This window comes from Bos taurus, chromosome 8, assembly GCF_002263795.3.
Source record: "Bos taurus isolate L1 Dominette 01449 registration number 42190680 breed Hereford chromosome 8, ARS-UCD2.0, whole genome shotgun sequence".
Classification (NCBI taxonomy): domain Eukaryota; kingdom Metazoa; phylum Chordata; class Mammalia; order Artiodactyla; family Bovidae; genus Bos; species Bos taurus.
In genome coordinates, this window is record NC_037335.1 from 11,497,854 (window position 1) to 11,521,116 (window position 23,263).

General features: G+C 42.0%; 1 protein-coding gene and 1 long non-coding RNA gene across 4 annotated transcripts in view; one reads left to right on the forward strand and one right to left on the reverse strand.

Moving 5' to 3' along the window:
- Positions 1–6,759, reverse strand: part of LOC112447772 (uncharacterized) — a 50,281-nt gene extending 43,522 nt beyond the window's left edge. For all 3 annotated transcript variants that reach the window (XR_009495511.1, XR_003035959.2, XR_009495512.1), the window contains exon 1: positions 6,641–6,759. This is a non-coding gene — a long non-coding RNA (uncharacterized lncRNA). The remainder of the gene's footprint in view (positions 1–6,640) is intronic.
- A 114-nt stretch (positions 6,760–6,873) lies between these two features.
- On the forward strand, positions 6,874–23,138 carry NDUFB6 (NADH:ubiquinone oxidoreductase subunit B6). The gene is made up of 4 exons (NM_175787.2): positions 6,874–7,143; positions 11,057–11,149; positions 19,576–19,620; positions 22,968–23,138. The coding sequence occupies exons 1-4, from the start codon at positions 6,964–6,966 to the stop codon at positions 23,034–23,036; spliced, it is 387 nt and encodes a 128-aa protein (NP_786981.1). The 5' UTR covers positions 6,874–6,963; the 3' UTR covers positions 23,037–23,138.
- Positions 23,139–23,263: the final 125 nt, after the last annotated feature.

Here is a 23,263-nt window from a genome sequence, read left to right on the forward strand (position 1 = left end):
TCCATAGATGGTTCAGCTCAATGCTCTGTTTCTGGCACACCCTTCTCCCTCTCCCTCTGTTAGTAATGAACTTCCCCATGAAGTTGCTCACTGTATTAGTTTCTGTACACCTCTGAAACAGTAGTTAGAAATTTGTAGGCAAATGTAAAGAAAGCTGAGTGCTGAAGAATTGATGCTTTTGAACTGTGGTGTTGGAGAAGACTCTTGAGAGTCCCTTGAACTGCAAGGAGATCCAACCAACTCATCCTAAAGGAAATCAGTCCCGAGTATTCATTGGGAGGACTGACGCTGAAGCTGAAACTCCAATACTTTGGCCACCTGATGCAAAGAACTGACTCATTGGAAAAGACACTGATGCTAGGAAAGATTGAAGGCGGGAGAAGAAGGGGATGACAGAGGATGAGATGGTTGGATGGCATCACCACCTCGATGGACATGAGTTTGAGTAGGCTCCAGGAGTTGGTGATGGACAGGGAAGCCTGGTGTGCTGAAGTCCATGGTGTCACAAAGAGTTGGACACGACTAAGCGACTGAACTGAACTGCGCCCTCTTAAGCACCTTCACAGATTTTTCTGATCAACATAAGCAAGCATCATTTCCCCCTTTCCCCTTTTAGAAATAATGATGTCTGGTATAGTAGGATGATACAATGTTCTTTAAAGCGGAAGCACAAGATGAATGAATCTTACTAGGATATAAAGGAATTTACAGGGAAAATAAATATTTTTTTCAACAGTAGTCTTAAGCAGTACCTAAAATGAAGACAACACAAAGGTTTTAAAATTTTGATTGAAGGAAGGAAAGGGAACGTTGATGGGGAACTCTCATCTCAGTTCCTGCTGGCAGACTCAAACAGGCGCAGGGGTGTTGGGGGGGAGGTGGTTTGCTGCACGCATTTCAGCCTCTGTCCCCCACCATCTAAAATCCACAGCCTCCATTTCATGTCTGTCCCAGCTAGTGCACTTGCAGCAGCCAAACTGAACTGGGTTTTAAAACCATAGCTGGAAATACAGACCCTTATAGTTGTGTGCTAAGTTGCTTCAGTTCTGTCTGGCTCTTGGCAACCCCATGAACTGTAGCCCGCCACGGGATTCTCCAGGCAAGAATACTGGAGCAGGTTGCCATGCCCTCCTCCAAGGGATAGTCCCAACCCAGGGATTGAACCCACATCTCTTATGTCTCCTTCACAGCCCGATGGGTTCTTTACCACTAGAACCACCTGGGATGCCCACAGACCCTTATTAGATGGATTCAAAGTTGAAGAGGTAAGTTTGTTAACAGAAGACAACTTCTTACTTTATCTCCTGACCCCTTATTTTCCCTGCTCACTGTTCCTTAGCTCTTTCCCAGCCTTATGGGCTTGTTAATGAGACCTTATATAAAACTCCATTTGTTAGATTTTATGATTTTTCAGAAGCTTAGAGTGCCCTCTTGTGGGAATATCAGGTAGTTATCCAAGTGCGGCCAACCATCTCAATTTCAACCATCTCTTTCCCAGGTGTGTTGAGAGGGACAGGCTCCTTAATTGTGCTTTGTTTTTATTTAACTAATCTCGATGGATTTCACAGCTATAGGTAAATGGAAAGGGGTGGAAATGTGCTAGGCATTAACCAGTGGAATAAGATCATATTTTCCAAAACAATACTGATTTCTTTTTTCCCCCCCCTTTTTAAATGTGGTGGTGGTGGGAAGTGGGGAAAAGTGTGGTAAATTTCCAGAGCAAGTCAGAATAAGGACCCTCTATTCAAGAAACGACTGCTGCTGCTAAGTCACTGCAGTCATGTCCGACTCTGTGCGACCCCATAGACGGCAGCCCACCAGGCTCCCCCATCCCTGGGATTCTCTAGGCAAGAACACTGGAGTGGATTGCCATTTCCTTCTCCAATGCATGAAAGTGAAAGGTGAAAGTGAAGTCGCTTAGTTGTGTGCGACTCTTTGCGACCCCATGGACTGCAGCCCACCAGGCTCCTCCACCCATGGGATTTTCCAGGCAAGAGTAGTGGAGTGGGGTGCCATTGCCTTCTCCTAGATGTCTTTAATTCTTGGTTGGTTGTTTAGTTGCTAAGTTGTGTCCAAATCTTTTGTGACCCCCATGGACTGTAACAAGCCAGGGTTCTCTGTCCAAGGGATTTCCCAGGCGAGAATACTGGAGTGGGTTGCCATTTTATTTTCCAGGGGATCTTCCCAAACCAGGGATCGAACCCGCATCTCCTGCAGCTCCTGCTTGGCAGGTGGATTCCTTACCACTGAATCACCAGGGAAGCCCTGTCTTTACTCACAAAGAAAACACTTATTTAGGCTATCAATGCTTTATACAACCTCTCTGGGGGTAGTTAAACACTCAGGGACTTACACAAATATGACTATCAAATGATTGTATCTCATCATAAGAGAGATGAGAGCTCTCACCTAAGCTGTTATAAGACAGAATGAGGGTTAATAAGAGCTTAAAGACACAATTTGCTTACTACTTCAAGGCATAAATCTTTTAAAATATTTCATATACAAAATAGTATATGAGAGGAGTATAATTAACCCCCACTTACCTATTAGTCAGCTTCAAGCATTACCAACTCATTACTAATTTTTCATTATTTAGAAGTAAATTGCAGGTTTTCCAGGGGCACTAGTGGGAAAGAATCCGCCTGCCAATGCAGGACATAAGAGACTTGGATTTGGTCCCTGGGTCTGGAAGGTCCCCTGGAGGAGAGCATGGCAATCCGCTCCAGTATTCTTGCTTGGAGAATCCCATGGACAGAGGGGCCTGGCAGGCTACTGTCCTTTCATTCATAAGTATTTCAGAAGTTAAATTTAAAAGATAAGAATGCCCCTTTAAAAATACAACCACAAAATCATAGCATATAGAATGAAAAGTAATTTCTTATTATCATAAAAGATTGAGAAAGGGTCCAAATTTCCCTCACTATCTCTCTTTTAAAAAAATATTTAGACAAGTTTTAGGTTTATAATAAAATTGAGAGAAAAGTACGGAGGTATATGGCCTATTCTCACACATGTGTAGCCTCCCCCATTATCAACATGTCTCACCAGAATAGTGCTTTTATTTTAAACCAACGACGAACCTACATGGAACCTACATGGATACATCACATCACACAAAGTCCATGGTGTTTTCTCTTGGTGGTGTGAGTTCAGTGGGTTTGGACAAATGTATGATAACACATCCATCATTATAATAGTATCATGCAGAATATTTTTACTCCCCTAAAATCCTCTGTGCTCTTCCTGTTTATCTCCCCCAACCCCTCCAGCAACCACTCATCTTTTATTGTCTCCATAGTTTTGTCTTTTAGAGAACATCATGTAGTTGGAATCATACAGCATGTAACTTTCTCAGTTTGGCTTCTTTCCCTTAGCTATATGCCAGTAAGATTCCTCCATGTATTTTCATCGGCTTGATAGCTCAGTTCTTTTCAGCACAGAATAATATGCCATTTTCTGGATGTGCTGTACTGTGCTTAGTTGCTTAGTCGTGTCCGACTCTTGGCGATCCCATGGACTGTAGCCCGGCAGGCTCCTCTGTCCATGGGGATTCTCCAGGCAAGAATACTAGAGCGGGTTGCCATGCCCTCCTCCAGAGGACCTTCCCAATCCAGATCTCCTGCATTACAGGTGGATTCTTTACCGTCTGAGACACCAGGGAAGCCCAAGAATACTGGAGTGGGTAGCCTGTCCCTTCTCCAGGGCATCTTCCTAACCTAGGAATCAGACCAGGGTCTCCTGCATTACAGGTGGATTCTTTAGCAGCTGAGCTACCAGGAAAGCCCAATAAAGTATTTTAAAGCTAACGTATTTCCTTTTTTGTTTTTAAAGATATAATGCTATTGCACACTTAATTCTCTCAGTTGTGTTTGACTCTTTCTTTGTGACCCCATGGGTTGTAGCCCACCAGATCCCTCAGTTCATGGAATCCTCCAGGCAATAATACTGGAGTTAGTTGTCATTTCCTTCTCCAGGAGTATCTCCCTGGAGATATTCCCAACTCAGGAACTGAATCCCAGGTCTCCCACGTTGCAGGCAGATTCTCTCCATCTGAGCCACTAGGGAAGCCCTGTCTGGATGTACCACAGTTTATTTAAACATTCACCTACTGAAGGACATCTTGGTTGCTTCCAAGTTTGGGCAGGTATAAATAAAGGTACTGTAAACATTTGTGGGTAGGTTTTTGTGTGGATGTAAGTTTCTGACTCCTTTGGTAAATACCAAAGAACAAAATTGTAGGATTTTAAGGTAAGAGAAATTTTCATTTTGTAAGAAACCTCCAGCCTTCCAGAGTGGTGATACCATTTTGCATTTCTGCCAGCATTGGATGAGAGTTCCTGTTACTCCACAACCCTCTCCCACAGCATTTCATGTTGTCAGTGTTCCAAATTTTTGCACTTCTAATGGGTGTGTAGTGGCATTGTTTAAATTTGCATTTCCCTGATGACATATGATGTGGAGCATCTTTTCGTATGCCTACTTTCCATCTGTATATCTTCTTTGGTGAGGTGTCTGCTAAGATCTTTGGCCAGTTTTTAAATTGGGTTGTTTGTTTTCTTATTGTTGTTTCTCTTAATCTATAGGTTCTCTCTCTCGCCTCCATATATTCTTTTAAAGAATCTGAGATGCTTGTCTGAAGTTTCTACAAGTTAGATTTTTCATAATGTATTAATATCATTCTGATGTTATTCCTATGTTTCCTGTAAATGAGTGGTTAGATCTAGAAACTTGATCAGATTCAGGTTCAGTTTTTTGTTTAGCAAGGCTTATTCACAGGCAGTGAGGTAGTCTTCCACCAGGGGGCGCAGTTGCTCTCTGTCAAGGATCTCAACCTCGTGATCTGGGCATTGATTCATTAACAAACTAATGTTTGCGAAATAGTAATATTCTAAATATGCCATCTATTCTTATTAGGTTTTTAGATTTTTTGAATAAATTTCTCCTTATCAACTATTTTGTTACTTTATGATTTATATAATGAGGCCAGAAAAACGCTTGATTTTTCCCTCTGCTTTTTAGTTTTCAAAATAATGAGTTGGTTCCCTAACACCCCATGGACTGGGGTCACAAAGAGTCCTACACGACTGAGCGACTTCACTTTCACTTTCACTTTCCCTAACACCATCAAAAAGTGACCAATAAGGTTTTTTTTTTTAAATCATAGTGAAAAAAAATCATGATTTTTAAAAATCATAAATCATTTTAAAAATCATGTATGTAAATGTATCTGATATTTTTCATTCACCCACTGAAGTCACAATACTTACTGATGCTCAAATCATTCCATCTTTGACCAGTGTAAGTCTATTCAAGTTGTCTCCTCAATCATTTTGACACGACCCTACTAGTCTTTAAAAACCTCCCTGCCTTCAGCTAAGATAAGATGTTCCAGGCTTATTTTACATTTCCAACCCCAATGTGAAATTAGTTATTTCTCCAAAGTGATGGTTTTCAAAGTGTGATTGGGGAGCCCCTGGGCATCCCTGTAATCCTATCATGGGGTTTGCGTGGTCACAATTATTTTCATAAAAATACTAAGATGCTATTTGCTCTTTTAAACTCTTTTTGTCTCATAAATATATACAGAGTTCCCCAAGGTTACATGATGTATGATATTATGATTGAATGTAGAAGCAGTTTTAAGAATTCTGCTGTCATTTATTAAGCCAGACATTAGAAAAATTTACAATGGCACTCTTCTAAGTAGTTTTTGTTAACAGATTTTTTTTGTTTTTACATGTTTTAATTTCTAATGCACTAAACATCAATAGATATAACCCACATCAACAAACTCTTTGGGACCCTCTCACAATTTTAAGAATTTAAAGAGATTTAGGGAACAAAATGTTTCAAGAACAACTAACTACTCTAAGGAGTCTTGGCTCCTTTTAATTGAAGATGGTATTTAGAGATCACAATCTAGGAGCTAGAGATATTCATGGTTACTGGGTTGGCCATAGTCCGTAGGGCGTTTCATAGGCAAATTTATATATAACATTACTACTGTCCTCCCTTTTTTGGATAAAAGGTAGTATGTACACTTCTCTCCACGTAGCTTTTTTTTCACTGAACAATATTATGTTTTCAGGCACTCACTTCATTACGTTCGTTTACAATTTATTCAACTAGCCATTTGTTGAGGAATTTCCATATTTTATTATATATATGGTGCTGCAGTGAACAATTGCATGTACTTTTACTACTATATCTTTAGGATAGAATTCTAGAAGTGAGAATACCGGATCAAAGGGTGAATGTGTACAACTCTGCTATATATTGAGATTCTTTTTACTTCTACAGTACAGATGAAGGAAGGGCTTCCCCCAGTAGCTCAGCTGTAAAGAATCCGCCTGCAATGCAGACCCCTGGGTCAGGAAGATTCCCCTGGATAAGGGTATGGCAACTCATTCCAGTATTCTTGCCTGGGAAATCCCATGGACAGAGGAGCCTGGCCGGCTACAGTCCAAGGGGTCGCAAAAGAGTCAGACACGACTTAGCAACTAAACAATAACAGCAACAGATGAAGGAACAGACTGAGACAGCTGCTCAGGGTCACTTTTCCAGTCACTGACAAAAGACTTAACGTCTCCACAGACTCTGTAGGTCCGTAGGGCGGGGGCGGGGGCCGCTTAGTTACCTGACGAGTATGAGAGGTCGAAAGACTAGAGGTTCTGTTAAGGAAGAAATGGTGTGCTGGATATTGGAAGAATGAGAATCCCCGCCGCCGCCCCTTCTGGTAATTTAGACCAGTACAGCCGGCGAGGTGTGCGGGGCTTTGCGCATGCCCAGCCACTACGTGCAGGTTGGAGTCGCTCGGAGGCAGGAGCAGAGTGACGTTATAACGGCGCGCCGCTCCCAGGCGTCCTCGCAAGGTCGCTTTGCAGAGCGGGAGCGCGCGTAAGTGACAAGACCCTGGTTCGGGTGCGCGCCGTCTCTTGCTGCCTTGGTATCAGCAGCGACATGTCGGGGTATACGCCCGAGGAGAAACTGCGGCTGCAGCAGCTTCGAGAGCTAAGAAGGCGATGGCTGAAAGATCAGGAGCTGAGCCCCCGGGAACCCGTGCTGCCTCCGCAGAGGGTGTCGCCTGTGGAGCGATTCTGGAATAAATTTTTGCAAGACGGAGCTCTCTGGAAGAACGTGGTGAGTGACCGCCCTTCCCAACCCCAACCCACTCTCGTCCCATCGCAGTCCACGGCCTGGCTGCTGAGACAACCTGTTCGCTATAGCCGCGTTGCCCCCGGAAGTTCCCCAAGGGAGAGTCAGGTTCAGTCGAGACTGCGGCTTGTCTGGGACTCCGTCTGGTCCCAAGAGTCATGCACTGGAAGTCAGGAGTTCGGAGCTTGTATGGCTTTGGGATTGTCTTGCCCTTTGGCTCTCAAGTGTGATAAGAAGGAGGCGAATCTCTGCCTAGGTCATACAGGACGTACAGGTTTGCCTTTCTTTTGACTGAGGAAACCTTTCCTCAGAAGGATGGCCAAGGATTCACTAGAGTTAAAATTCAATGATTTTAGTATCCAAGGACACTTGTGTGATTTTTGAGGTTGAGATTACACAGACCAACACTACACTCGACTACCCGAAAGCAGGATAATCCTCTAGCTGGTAATGCAGCTCCATGTTAATTACTGTAAAAGAAAAGGTTCTGTTGATATGCTGTTGATAGCTGTGAAAAGAAGAGAAGCGAAAAGCAAAGTAGAAAAGGAAAGATATACTCATTTGAATGCAGAGTTCCAAAGAATAGCAAGGAGAGATAAGAAAGCCTTCCTCAGTGGTCTGTGCAAAGAAATAGAGGAAAACAATAGAATGGGAAAGACTAGAGAGCTCTTCAAGAAAATTAGAGATACCAAGGGAACATTTCATGCAAAGATGGGCTCAATAAACTACGGAAATAGTATAGACCTAACAAAAGCAGAAAATATTAAGAAAAGGTGTCAAGAATACACAGAGGAACTGTACAAAAGGGATCTTCACGACCCAGATGATCACGATGGTGTGATCATTCACCTAGAGCCAGACATCCTAGAATGTGAAGTCAAGTGGGCCTTAGGAAGCATCACTACAAACAAAGCTAGTGGAGGTGATGGAATTCCATTTGAACTATTTCGAATCCTAAAAGATGATGCTGTGCCAGCAAATTTGGAAAACTCAGCAGTGGCCACAGGACTGGAAAAGGTCAGTTTTCATTCCAGTCCCTAAGAAAGGCAATGTCAAAGAATACTCAAACTACTGCACAATTGCACTCATCTCACTCGCTAGTAAAGTAATGCTCAAAATTCTCCAAGCCAGGCTTCAACAATACGGGAACCATGAACTTCCAGATGTTCAAGCTGGTTTTAGAAAAGGCAGAAGAACCAGAGATCAAATTGCCAACATCCGCTGGATCATCGAAAAAGCAAGAGAGTTCCAGAGAATCATCTACTTCTGCTTTATTGACTATGCCAAAGCCTTTGACTGTGTGGATCACAATAAACTGTGGGAAATTCTGAAAGAGATGGGAATACCAGACCACCCGACCTGCTTCTTGAGAAATCTGTATGCAGGTCAGGAAGCAACAGTTAGAACTGGGCGTGGAACAACAGACTGGTTCCAAATCGGGAAAGTAGTACATCAAGGCTGTATATTGTCACCCTGCTTATTTAACTTCTATGCAGAGTACATCATGAGAAATGCTGGGCTGGATGAAGCACAAGCTGTATTCGAGATTGCTGGGAGAAATATCAGTAACCTCAGATATGCAGATGACACCACCTATGTGGCAGAAAGTGAAGAAGAACTAAAGAGCCTCTTGATGAAAGTGAAAGAGGAGAGTGAAAACGTTGGCTTAAAGCTCAACATTCAGAAAACTAAGATCATGGCATCCGGTCCCGTCACTTCATGGGAAATAAATGGGGAAACAGTGGAAACAGTGTCAGACTTTATTTTTTGGGGCTCCAAAATCACTGCAGATGGTGACTGCAGCCATGAAATTAAAAGACACTTACTCCTTGGAAGGAAAGTTAGGACCAACCTAGACATACTCAACGGAGAGGGCAATGGCACCGCACTCCAGTACTCTTGCCTGGAGAATCCCATGGACGGAGGAGCCTGGTAGGCTGCAGTCCATGGAGTCGCTAGGAGTCGAACACAACTGAGCGACTTCACTTTCACTTTTCATTTTCATGCATTGGAGAAGGAAATGGCAACCTACTCCAGTGTTCTTGCCTGGAGAATCCGAAGGACCGGGGAGCCTGGTGGGCTGCCGTCTCTGGGGTCGCATAGAGTCGGATACAACTGAGGCGACTCAGCAGCAGCAGCAGCAGCAGACATATTCAAAAGCAGAGACATTACTTTGCCAACAAAGGTCCGTCTAGTCAAGGCTACGGTTTTTCTGGTAGTGATGTATGGATGTGAGAGTTGGACTATAAAGAAAGCTGAGTGCCAAAGAATTGATGTTTTTAAACTGTGGTGTTGGAGAAGACTCTTGAGAGTCCCTTGGACTGCAAGGAGATCCAACCAGTCCATCCTAAAAGAGATCAGTCCTGAGTGTTTATTGGAAGGACTGATGTTGAAGCTGAAACTCCAATACTTTGGCCACCTGATTCGAAGATCTGACTCATTTGAAGAGACCCTGATGCTGGGAAAGATTGAAGGCGGGAGGAGAAGGGGACGACAGAGGATGAGATGGTTGGATGGCATCACCGATTCGATGGACATGAGTTTGAGTAAACTCTGGGAGTCGGTGATGGACAGGGAGGCCTGGCGTGCTGCAGTCCATAGGGTTGCAAAGAGTCAGACACGACTGAGCTGAACTGAACTGAACTTCCTTAACCACCATGTACATTTAACGCATTCTTTTGTTTAAGGGTGTCATTCCTGGGCTTTACTCTGCAGAAGATCATTCAAGTGTTGTCTTTATTTTCGGGGTCTCTTCACATTTTCTTAAAGCCGTTGTTAAGTCACATCAGTTATGGGTGATGAATACTGTATCTCAGAATTCCTTGGGACTTTGGCTAATAATAGTGGTAATAAATAACACTTGGGTGCTTACTTTGTGCCTGGCACTTTTATGTGTGTTCAGGATGGGGAACACATGTATACCTGTGGCGGGTTCATTTTGATATATGCCAAAACCAATACAATATTGTAAGTTAAAAAGTAAAATTAAATTAAATTAAAAAATAAATAAAAAACTTAAGTTTTTACTGCTGTAATGTAGAAACTTTCCTCATCCTTATTGTAAGTGTGTGGGAATGGAGACCTACAAAAATTCAGTGATTTACCCATGGTCACAGGGCTAGTAATAGAAGGAGTTCACTTTGAAATCCATGTGTATCTACTTTCTTACTGTGCTACAAAGTCTGTCAAAGAACGTATTCAATGCTAATTTATGGTGGTAAAATTCAACTCTCCTCCCCTCTCCCAGTTTGTATCTCTGATATTACTCACTGGCAGCCACTGATTGAAAATTGACAGCCAGTGATTTAAGGAAATAATCATTTGTTGAAATCTGTCTTGCCTTACTTAAGAGTTAACGTTCTCTTCCATAATCATATCTATTATAGCACTTATAATCTAGGTTATCCATTCCCTGAAAGGATAGGTCTCTTTCACTGAAATTGGCTGCCATGGAAAAACTCCATTTTTAGCTGTCCTTTGCCTTTCTTTTTAAAAACAGCATGTGTAAAGGCACCTCAAAGTGAGCTTGGGCCACCCTTATCCCAGTAGGTAAAACATTCTTTTTCTAGCATTAGTGTACTCAAGGTTGTCCACCCTACACGTGGAATGTGTTGTGTTGATCGTGCGTATCTGACGTTGATAAATGGTGTTGATCGTGCGTATCTGACGTTGATAAATCAGGGAAATGAGTTTACCTGAAAATTCTATAGTTTTGGTTACTCTGGTTAAATCAGTGAAACTTACTCTCATTTTTTAATGCCATATTTTATCATAAATTTATATTAAGGATATTTTTAGAAGTCTTTTTAAAGGCATGCATCTATGCATATATTACTGTAGTTTGGCAAAAAAAAAAGTGAGAAATCTATTTATCTCATGTATTTTTTTTCTCCTCCAGATCTATAAGACATATCGACACAGTATCTTTGCTTTTACTCATGTACTTATTCCTGTCTGGATTATTCATTATTATCTCAAGTATCACGTGACTGTAAGTATGCTTTAAGTATGTGTTTTCCAGAATTTATTTATTTTAAAAATATTTATTTATTTGAGTATACTTGACTGTGCTGGGTCTTTGTTGCTGTGGGCAGGCTTTCTCTAGGTGCAGCGAGTGGGAGCCGCTCTACGTTGCAGGGCACTGGCTTCTCATTGTGGTGGCTTCTCTTGTTGCGAAGGACAGGCTCTAGGGCAGTGGGCTCAGTAGTTGTGGCACATAGGCTAAGTTGCCCCATGGCATGTGGGATCTTCCCCGACCAGGGTTGGAACTTGTGTCCCCGGCATTGACAGGCAAATTCTTAACTACTGGACCACCAGGGAAATCCCAGAATATATTGTTAATATTGTACAAAATTATTTCCTCTATGGGTTTGCCTTACCCTCCTCTGATCTTATAACTTATAAGTTATAAGTTCAAGACCTTATAACTGATCTTGAATTACTTTGAATCCTTTTCAGTAGATGGTTTAATGAAACTTAACTAATGCATGGTTTTTCAGAAAGTTAATTTTTAAAAATAAGTTTATTTATGTATTATTTTTGGCTGTGCTGGGTCTTCATTGCTACACGGACTTTTCTCGCGGGGGCTTTTTCTAGTTGCAGCATGCAGGCTTCTCACTGCAGTGACTTCTCTTGTTGCAGAGCACAGCCTTGAGGGTGCGCATGCTTCAGTATTTGTGATGCACGGGCATCCCCGCAGCATGTAGGGTCTTCGCAGATCTGGGATCGAAGCCATGTCTCCTGCACTGGCAGCCTGATGCACTTAACACAGAGCCACCAGGAATGTCCCAGAAAATTTAATCTTTATATTAGTTGGTTACAACTTGAATCGTATTTCCTTGTAGAAATGATGTTTTAATGATCAGGAATGTAGTTGATCTAATAATACTGGTGCAGAATTGGGGTCCTGAGTCTGGAAAAGAGAACAGAATTTCTGCTCCTTTTTTATTGAGCACAGATCTGATATAAGATAGAATTCAAAATGGATAAAGGTCTTTGTCATCATTTCCTTTTCCTTTGTTCTATCTGGTTTTTCACAACTTACTTTCTTTAGAATTCAGTGTGTCCAGAACATCTGCATGTGATGATGGAACTCAGCCTGTTGCCTTATTTTAAAGGCTCGGGATACCTTGGTGGGGGCTCTCCCGGTGGCACTAGTGGTAAAGAACCTGCCTGCCAATGCTGGAGACATGAGACACGGGTTTGATCCCTGGGTCGGGAGGATCCCCTGGAGGAGGGCACGGCAGCCCACTCCAATATTCTTGCCTGGAGAATCCCATGGACAGAGGAGCCTGGTGTGGGCTACAGTCCATAGGGTTGCAAAGAGTCAGACACGACTGAAGCGACTTAGCCCAGCATACCTTGGTGTAGGGTGTTAGATCCCAGGCACGGTGAGGAAAGAGTACATTTCAGGGAGTGGAATGGAAGAAGAGTGGTGATAGTTGCCTGCCCAGCGTGGAGTTTTATAACCCAAAGACTGAGGAGGATATTCTCGTACCCAGTGATGAGTGTTAAGTCCTGAATGGGTTGGGGGGTGGCGGGTTGATGAGTGTACCTGTTTGGAGAGCTGCAGCGGCAGCAACCTGGGGTAGGAGATTGGAACCTAAGCCTGGGGAGGAGGACATCAGGGAGAAGTGTGGTTTGGGGCAGTGATGGAGTTGGCAAGCCAGAGTAAAGTGTCAGAACCTGAATGAGGTGAGGAGGTTATTTATACTGGAGTGTGGTGGTGATGATGATAGGAGGTTGGTTTTATGCATGTTGAATTCTGTGTGGCAGGCAGTGAGAAGCTTTCCATTTTTAAATAGGGGAGTGAGTTGATAAAGTGATATACAGTAAGTCTCCTACATATGAGTGAATTCCATTCTGAGAGCACGTTCATTAAATCCAGTTTTTTTAAGTCCAACCAAGTTAGCCTAGGTACCCAACTAACACAGTGGTCTATGAAGTACTGTACTGTAACAGCACAGTATTATACAGTATATATACTGCATAATAGTACAGTATCATACAGTATAATACTGTATAGGCAGTTTTATATACTGTTTTATATATACTGTATAATACTGTATATACAGTTCAGTTCAGTTCAATTGCTCAGTCGTGTCCGACTCTTTGCAACCCCATGAATCGCAGCACGCCAGGCCTCCCTGTCCATCACCAACTCCCAGAGTTCACTCAGACTCACGTCCATCGAGTCAGTGATGCCATCCAGCCGTCTCACCCTCTGTTGTCCCCTTCTCCTCCTGCCCCCAATCCCTCCCAGCATCAGAGTCTTTTCCAATGAGTCAACTCTTTGCATGAGGTGGCCAAAGTACTGGAGTTTCAGCTTTAGCATCATTCCTTCCAAAGAAATCCCAGGGCTGATCTCCTTCAGAATGGACTGGTTGGATCTCCTTGCAGTCCAAGGGACTCTCAAGAGTCTTCTCCAACACCACAGTTCAAAAGCATCGATTCTTCGGCGCTCAGCCTTCTTCACAGTCCAACTCTCACATCCATACATGACCACTGGAAAAACCATAGCCTTGACTAGACGAACCTTTGTTGGCAAAGTAATGTCTCTGCTTTTGAATATGGTGTCTAGGTTGGTCATAACTTTCCTTCCAAGGAGTAAGCGTCTTTTAATTTCATGGCTGCAGTCACCATCTGTAGTGATTTTGGAGCCCAGAAAAATAAAGTCTGACACTGTTTCCACTGTTTCCCCATCTATTTCCCATGAAGTGATGGGACCAGATGCCATGATCTTCATTTTCTGAATGTTGAGCTTTAAGCCAACTTTTTCACTCTCCTCTTTCACTTTCATCAAGAGGCTTTTGAGTTCCTCCTCATTTTCTGCCATAAGGGTGGTGTCATCTGCATATCTGAGGTTCTTGATATTTCTCCTGGCAATCTTGATTCCAGCTTGTGCTTCTTCCAGCCCAGCATTTCTCATGATGTACTCTGCATAGAAGTTAAATAAGCAGGGTGACAATATACAGCCTTGACATACTCCTTTTCCTATTTGGAACCAGTCTATTGTTCCATGTCCAGTTCTAACTGTTGCTTCCTGACCTGCATATGGATTTCTCAAGAGGCAGGTCAGGTGGTCAGAATTTCCCACAGTTTATTGTGATCCACACAGTCAAAGGCTTTGGCATAGTCAATAAAGCAGAAATAGATGTTTTTCTGGAACTCTCTTGCTTTTTCCATGATCCAGCGGATGTTGGCAATTTGATCTCTGGTTCCTCTGCCTTTTCTAAAACCAGCTTGAACATCAGGAAGTTCATGGTTCACATATTGCTGAAGCCTGGCTTGGAGAATTTTGAGCATTACTTTACTAGCATGTGAGATGAGTGCAATTGTGCGGTAGTTTGAACATTCTTTGGCATTGCCTTTCTTTGGGATTGGAATGAAAACTGACCTTTTCCAGTCCTGTGGCCACTGCTGAGTTTTCCAAATTTGCTGGCATATTGAGTGCAGCACTTTCACAGCATCATCTTTCAGGATTTGAAAGAGCTACTGTAATATACAGTACAACAGTACAGTATAGTATTTTTCACACAAATAATACATAAAAGTGACAGTGAACAACAACAGTACCTTGAAAAGTACAGGAGTACAGTACAACAGCTGACATACAGGGGCTGGCATCAGGTGAATGAGTAAAAAGAGTTACTAACTGGAGGAGGGAGAGGGGGTGGAAGATGATAGAGCTGAAGGATTATCAGCAATAGGAGATGGAGGGCAAGCTGCAATTTCACTCAGGCCTTACATGATTGGGTATGCAGACACATTTACATCTTTGAAAGTTTGTAACTTGAAGGTTTGTGTTTAGGGGGCTTGATCTATTTTGGAAACAGTGACTTTATTTTCTTGGGATCAAAAATCACTGCAGATTTTGACTGCAGCCATGCTGCAGTCAAAGACACTCCTTGGAAGAAAAGCTGTGACCAACCTAGACAGCATATTAAAAAGCAGAGACATTACTTTGCCAACAAAGGTCCGTCTAGTCAAGGCTATGGTTTTTTCAGTAGTCACGTATGGATGTGAGAGTTGGACCATAAAGAAAGCTGAGCACTGAAGAATTGATGCTTCTGAACTGTGGTGTTGGAGAAGACTCTTGAGAGTCCCCTGGACTGGTTGGATCTTGAGCTCCAGTACTTTGGCCACCTGATGCAAAGAACTGATTCATTTGAAAAGACCCTGATGCTGGGAAAGATTGAAGACAGGAGGAGAAGGGGATAACAGAGGATCAGATGGTTGGATGGCATCACCAACTCAATGGACAAGAGTTTGAGCAAGCTTGGGAGTTGGTAATGGACAGGGAAGCCTGGCATGCTGCAGTCCATGGGGTCGCAAAGAGTCGGACACAACTGAGCTACTGAACTGAAGTCATCTATTTAGGAAAACATAAAAACATAGAACTGTAGGGCGAGTTGGAGGGAGGAAAGTACTGATGTCAAGCAAATCAGCAGAGGCTGTTTCAGTTTACTGGATGTTAGTTGATGAGAATCTGATTAGGTAGTAGTGAGCCAGAAGATACTTTTTAAAGAAATAACGCAAGGTGGGGATGAAATAAAATTTCACAGTCATTTTGACTCTAAAATTTTTAGCCTTGAAAGTTCAGGGTAGCAAAATTTGCCACTCCACAATGTCTCTTTGGCATGCAGATTAAAATGACATAAGCCACTCCCATTATGTTTCTATTGGTCAGTGTTAGACAAGAGATAGAGCTTCCCTGGTGGTTCAGATGGTGAAGAATCTGCCTGCAATGCAAGAGACCCGGGTTTAGTCCCTGGGTCAGGACCATCCCCTGGAGAAGGGAATGGCTACCCACTCCAGTATTCTTGTCTGGAGAAATTCCATGGACAGAGAAGCCTGGCGGGCTACAGTCTATTAGGTCACAAGAATTGGTTAAGACTGAGCCGCTAACACTTTCACTAACTTCTTAAAATAATGTAGATTAGAAGACCTGTTCTAAGAAGGGAACTATCACCATAGATAACTATAATATGAACTCTAGATGTGGTAGACAGGAAGGAACCTAGCAAAGGCTGTTGAAATTCCCTACTGTGTTCCATCGTCTCTCATGGTCCAGCAGACGTTTGTTTCCCGAACTTTTGCTTTTCCATCTCCATGTGAATTGCCTCCCTCTCCAATGAAGTCCCAAACACTTACTCCCAGCGTCCTTTTTTGTCTTTAGCCTAAGATGGTATTTAACTCATTTGGGGAGTTACTTGGTTCTCCTGGGTCTCTCCCATGTGTACATGTTACTGAATTTTGTTTGCTTTTCTCCTATTAATCTGTCTCATGTCAACTTAATTCTTAGACCAACCAGAAGAGCCTAGAAAGGTAGAGGAAAATTTCTTCCTCCACAACTTAAGTTATAAGTAGGACTTTGTGAAGGAAGGCTTTCTGGAGATGGGGAGGAGGTAAATGTGCTTAGGCGCGTGTGCTGCCCGGTCAGTTTCTGTGGAAGTCTGAGTGGACGTGGGCTGTCTCACATGGTAGAAACATGAGATTAGTGGAGGCCAGGGGGATGAAGAACTGGGGGTTAGTGTTTCATTTTATAAACCAACAGAAAATCATTCTTCAGCCATGGAAAGGGGGCGAACAGTGCATGGCTAAGGGTCAGAGTGTGGTTTACATTTCTGTCGTTGACGAGCTTAAACAAAGTTTTGTATCCATGTTCACCTACACGTCCACAGCCGGCTTTGTATCCTGGTGGTGGTGGTTTAGTCACTAAGTTGTGTCCAACTCTTGCGACACTATGGACTGCAGCCCGCCAGGCTCCTCTGTCCATGGGATTCTCCAGGCAAGATTACTGGGGTGGGTTGCCATTTCCTTCTCCAGGGGATCTTCCCAACCCAAGAATCAAACCTGGGTCTTCTGCACTGCAGGCAGATTCTTTACTGACTGGGCTATGAGGGTAGCCTTGTATCGTTATACCTCTTATTTTTTTCAATGTCTTAACATGCAGGACCCTAGAGAAGAAAAAATGTTACTGTGAAATTTGTTTTAAACATCTAAGAGTGGTTTTTATGTGCAGGAATAACTGTTCCAGTTACCTGAAGTATAAATTAATATTCAATTTCTTAGTTTCAAATTTAAAAACTTTTGATTTTTTTAATTCAATTTTAAAATTCTGTTAACTAGATAATACATCTAGTAAAATATGAACAGTCTTTTTTCTTTGTTCTTATTATCTTTGGATAATTCAAATTGAATTTCCATAAAACAATTCCACTTACAAACATCATCAAATTCTCTTAAATGTTTTAAGCTGCATTTATATATTTTATATATTCAGTTTTATCTTTAAGTATTTATGACAGGGGTCCCAACCTCAGGACCAACCTCCAGGTTCTAATGCCTAATGATCTGAGATGGAGCTGATGTAATAATAATAGAAATAAAGTGACAGTAAATGTAATGTGCTTGAATCATCCTGAAACCACTCCCTGCCTCACCCCCATGGAAGGATTATCTTCCAGGAAGCTGACCCCTGGTGCCAAAAATGTTGGGGACTGCTGAATTTTACAGGACACATTCAGATCAGATCAGATCAGTCACTCAGTCGTGTCCGACTCTTTGCGACCCCATGAATCGCGAAAAACAGTTCAGATCAGATCAGTCGCTCAGTCGTGTCTGACTCTTTGCGACCCCATGAATTGCAGCACGCCAGGCCTCCCTGTCCATCACTAACTTCCGGAGTTCACTGAGACTCAAAGGAAAATCTTTTTAAATTTAAAATTCACACATTTAAATGCATTTTAACTAGAATCCTTATTAAATTTGACATTCACCTGTTTATACCCTGGCTTAATTTACCTTGTCATAGCTATATTTAACTGAATATTTCTAGGATGGAAAAAATACTTATCTCCTCAGAGAAAAAGATTTTAACTACCTGCAGTTGCTGGGTTGACAATTTGAGCCATTGATATGGTGGCTTATCTGAGGAATTCATACTTCTAGATGATTTTTCCTGGACAGATGGACATAAGTACAGGTTTGGGGTCAGTAGATGTCCACAGGCCTCTCCTTTACCTTACTCTTTCTCTTGGTTTGGGTAGGCCTGCATCCTCAGTACTGTTATAGCCAGTTCACTTCAGCTAATACCTTTATGCTGCATTAAATTGAACATTCTCTGTGAAGATATTTCAGTATCTTCTTGCCTCTGGTGGCAGTTTTTAGAGACATTTGAATGTCCTCACATTGTTTTATGAGCTTCTCTCCTGCTTTTGATTCCAATTTGCCTAAGTCTTACATCATGCCAATAATCTTTTAAATTTCTGGTGTGGTATCTTGTACAGATGTGTGTGCTTAATAAGTACCTTTATTTAGCACTTCCTGTGTACAAGGCACTGTTCTAAACACTGTAGGGATACAGCACTGAACAAGGCAGATTGAGTCCCTGTCTTCATGAAATGTTTGTTCTAGTCTTGGAGACTGGCAGTAAATAGATAAGCAAATGTTGCAAGATAATGTTACCGGAGGTGGTTAAGTCTCTAGAAGAAAAACTTAAGGGTAAAAGACTAGAGAATGACAGGCACTGCTATTCTAATTAAGCTTCTTTGAGGAAATGCTCTTTGAAAAACGTTAATGAACTGAGGATATGGAGAAAAGCACTTCAGGCAGAAGAATCATGAGGTGGGAGGGTTCTGAGGCACAGGCAGGCCTTACAGGTTGTACTAACGCAGAGGAGCCACTGCGACTACAGTGCAGGCGGTGGGGTGGGGGGAGGTAGTATGAGATCGGAGAGTTGGCCAAGGACGTTGGCTTTTTTTATTTTTTCTTAAGAATTATGCAACTTTGAGCAGAGGAGTGATGCATCTTAATCACTGTAGGAACTTCCGTGGTGGTCCAGTGGTTAAGACTCTGAGCTCCCGATTCAGAGGGCCTAGGTTCGATCCTTGGTCAGGGAGCTAGATCCCATATGCTGCAGCTAAGAGCCCGCATGCCACAACTAAAGATCCTGCATGCTGCAACTAAGACCCAGTGCAGCCAAGTAAAAAAAAAAAAAATCACTCTTTCTGCAGTGTGGAGAATAGACTGTAGGAGGGCACATGCAGAAGTCAAGAGACTAGTAGGTGAAAAAATGGGAGCAGCTTGGACAAGGGTAGTAGTATATTAGAAGTGGTGAGAAGCACTGAGATTCAGGATAAATCCTCAAGGTGGAGTCAGCAGGATCTACCAAGCCCGGGGTTTCGGCCTTTGTAACTAGGAGAATGAAAGTGCTGTTGCAGAGATTGGGAATAGTTTGGGGCTGAGGGATGTTAAGTGTTGGGCCTGGCTAAGTTTGCAATGCCTGTTTGATCAAGTAGTCTTGAGTAAATAATTGAATATATGAGCCTGAAGCTTAGTAAAAATTTGGGATATGATCAATGTATTTTAGAAAAAACTCTAAAACCATAATTAACAGAATTACTTTTATTGCAGACAAAACCATATACCATCGTTGAAAAGAAGCCCAGAATATTTCCAGTAAGTCTTAAAACATCTACTTTTTCTTTTGCTTATATTTCTCTCTCCCTTCCCAAATGATCATTAGACTAAAATTCTTCTTGCTGAAAGTTTTAAGTACCTATTGCATACTCTTTAAAAAAAAAAAAAAAGGGAGGAAATAGTGTGATGTAGCAACTGGAGTTAAACTTAGGACATGGGCACATTCTTTTCACCCTGGCTGTAAAACTTGTGTGACTTTTGTAGTCCTAAAGTGAATTGAAAGTCCCAATAGTTTTTCACTGGTGCCCTGTTTCATGTGGGTTAAGGATTTAGGGCACTGTCCTGAGCAGACACCTGGGCATTACAAGAGCAACTGAATTCTTTTATTATTTTCAGACTTATTATCATTTCCTGTGACAGTTTGACCATAATCTCTCCATATGTGAATTTAAAATGTTATTGTGTGCTTTAAATTGTACACTATGGATATGTAGGCTATTAACCTAATTTAAAATGATTTTTTTTTTTTACCATTAAAAGGTTACTTATTAGTCAGTTGGTATTTTGCTGGCTGTTCATGAGGTTATTGTTTAGCAGAGTCAAATACATGTTATGTTCTTTTCCCATTTCTAGTCACAGATAATGAATTACCATCAATCTCTAACTTATGTACTTCTAGAAGACAAAACTGTAGATTCTTGCTTCCATCAAATGACATAGTCACAATAATCCATTGACAACTGCAGCAGAAGGGAATTTTAGGGAGAACCACCAAAATTGGCTAACTCTTCCAGTTGGAATTCTGCTTTAGGAAAAAGGAGATTTCTTCTGTATTTGTGTATAATTGGTGTTTGTCAGGGCCCAGTTAGCCTCATTTATCTTGCTGGTTTCAACCAGTTAGGTAATTTATTTATTCTTCCATTTATATGTTTGTTATTTATTTTGCCATTACTGTTTGAAGGAAAAGGAGGAGGATCTCTTTAGACCAGTATTTTTTGCTACTGTGGTTCTTTCCTGTTTCTGTACCATTGACCCATTTGAGAAGTTGCTCCTTTGAGGACCTGAAGAGTGCTCATCTGTACATACCTTGGAATAGGATAGACAGTAAGAAATAAACCCCCAAATCTCAATGGCTTACCAAAAGTTTATTTCCTGTTGATATCACAGACTAGTATAGATCAGACAATTATAGTTAGGCCATTGAGAATATGCAGCTCCAAGATCACAGGGTTGAATATCTCAGAGGATGATTTTAAGGTCTAAGCTTGGATGTAGCTTACATCACTTCAAGTCCTATTGGCCAGGACTTATTCTTATGGACCCAGATATCTTTGTGCTTTTTTATATTTCCCAGCCTCCCATACCTGGAGTCTCTGCCACAGTCTATCTTTCTAGTCAACAAATGGCTCTCTGCTTCCTTCTTCCCACACATGTAACACAAGACCTTTTCCTTGGGAGAAACCCCAAGATCCCATTCCATCAATGCAACCTTAGACTGCCAGATGATGCACAGTAATATCTGTCAGGGTTAATTTTGGAGATTCTTCTCTTAGAGATTTGAGGATCAATGACAAGTGAACTGTATCCCTTGTCCCCCCAACCACGGCCATTATTATGCTATGCTGTGGACAGCATAGCAGTCACTTGGTTCTGAAACCCCACTGGTCAAACACTGTGAAGACTCCTAACCCCTGTGTGTGGGAAGTTATTTGAATGGGACTGATTTTGCTTCTGGAGGAAACACCTTTGTTCATTGTTCTTCCTGACTCCTGGGGGGGAGCGTCACGGGGGCGCATCCTTTGTTTTTCTTTATCGATCTAGACCACATCTAAAATGAGGACTGTGAAACATGCCCTTCTTAGGGTTGTATAGCCTTTAAAGTCCACCTCAGGTTCACAGAAGGTTGAGGGCCAGAGAAAACAATCACAGGCTTTTGTTTCTGTATGTTTGGGTTCTTGGACCATCTAGTTCTCACATTTGGCAGGCATGGAAAGAAAAACTTGGTAGGAATCTAATCTTTGTGCTTCTAGTCAGCCCCACCTGCCAGTATCTGTGGTTTGTACATAGTTACCAAGTTCTTTCATTCCATTGTCCTCACCCTGCTGCTGTCTACTCAGTGGCAGCTGTGTGGAAGCCACTGAGACATACTCTGGCTCAAGGGCTACCTTGGCTTCAGTCTGATCTTTGCATGGTGCTGGGTCCCTGTGTTTACTCAGCTTTATGGGCTTCTCAGAATCTTCTCAGTGTTAGCTCCTACTCTTTAGAGATTCAGAAACAATTCATCTGATTTTCTAATATTGCATGGTCCTGAATTTTTAGATTCTTATTTTTATTTCTCTTCTCAAATCAGCCACTTCTTAACCTGGGCTTACGTTTCTTAAAGTACATTCCTAAGGTGGCCATTAGTGTAGTAGTTAAACCCACACTCTAACTTTTTTCCAGGTACTTCTCCTAGAACCTCTAAGTTATTGGTGCTTCTAAGTGATTAGTGCCTTTTGTTTCCATCTCTTAGCCTCCAGTGCCAGTGGCTTGAAGCCAGATTTGCTAAGCCAGTGCCATATAGTTCAATTTTTATTACAGCAGCATTCATACCAGTTCAGGTTATTAATTTCTGTGTCAGGGTAAAGCTAGCTGTGGAAACAGGTTTTCCCCAAAATGTTTACTGGCTTACACTAATACAAGTTTATAGTCCTGAGCAACCAGGACAGGGAATGGCAGGTGGTGATGGGATAATTCTGCCCTACTCAGTCAATTCATGGACTGTGAGGCTTATGGAATCTGCGGTCTTAAAGAGAGAGCTGAAGTGAAAACTAAGTACTTTGCCTAAAATTATACAGCTTGTCAGTGCAGGGTTCCAAGATTCACACTACTTGGTTCTAGCTTTAAAGTCCCCTCCTGTTCTGCAACACACGCTGTATCTAGGTTTGGAAAGCTGGAAAGACAGCTGGACCAGCTGCCTGGGCAAAGTCTGCAGGTCTGTCTCTAATATCTGTTCCGAGCCAAACAGTAACTGGCAGCTGCCTACCATATTTAGTTGCTGGGAATATATACCACCTTGTATTGAAGTGAAGCTGTTTCCCACAACTTCTTTCTAGGGCTTCTCCTATTTTGGGGGGCCAAGCAAATAAAGATCATCCTTCTGTCACTTTGTAAACACAACTTTCATGTTCTTTGTGGTTGTTTGGTTCGAGTAAAACTTCCCCTATTTGTTCCTTATTCCTTAAGATTTTGGATACTGGTTTCTTATCTTTAGACAGCTTCTATTTTACCTATGTCATTTTTAAAGTTTGAATGCCAGAACTGAGCTAGGTTTTCCAGATGAGCTCGAAGGGGAACTGTTACCTCTGCTGACAAGATTTATCACTAATGCACCTTTGTTTTTCTAGGGTGATACAATTCTGGAGACTGGAGAAGTAATCCCACCCATGAAAGAATTTCCCGATCAACATCATTGAAGATTACTTTAAAATTTCAAAGGTGTATGGGCCTAAGTTTGTTGCTACATTACCAACTTATTTAAAGTATTTTCTGGAAAAGTAATAAAGTTTACTCACATATGTGTTGTCTGTTTCTTCCCAACCTGTGCCATTCTCTCTGTACAATTTGAGACTGAATTATCTAACAATAAGTAAAAACTGGACAGGCTAAATAATAATATGGTCAGTCACCTACTTTTTCTGGC

Excerpts from the sequence above, each read along its gene's own strand:
- NDUFB6 (NM_175787.2), top strand. The coding sequence starts at position 6,964 with ATGTCGGGGTATACGCCCGAGGAGAAACTGCGGCTGCAGCAGCTTCGA. Across the intron at positions 11,150-19,575 it reads ATCTCAAGTATCACGTGACT|ACAAAACCATATACCATCGT; the intron begins GTAAGTATGCTT and ends CTTTTATTGCAG. Across the intron at positions 19,621-22,967 it reads AGAAGCCCAGAATATTTCCA|GGTGATACAATTCTGGAGAC; the intron begins GTAAGTCTTAAA and ends TTGTTTTTCTAG.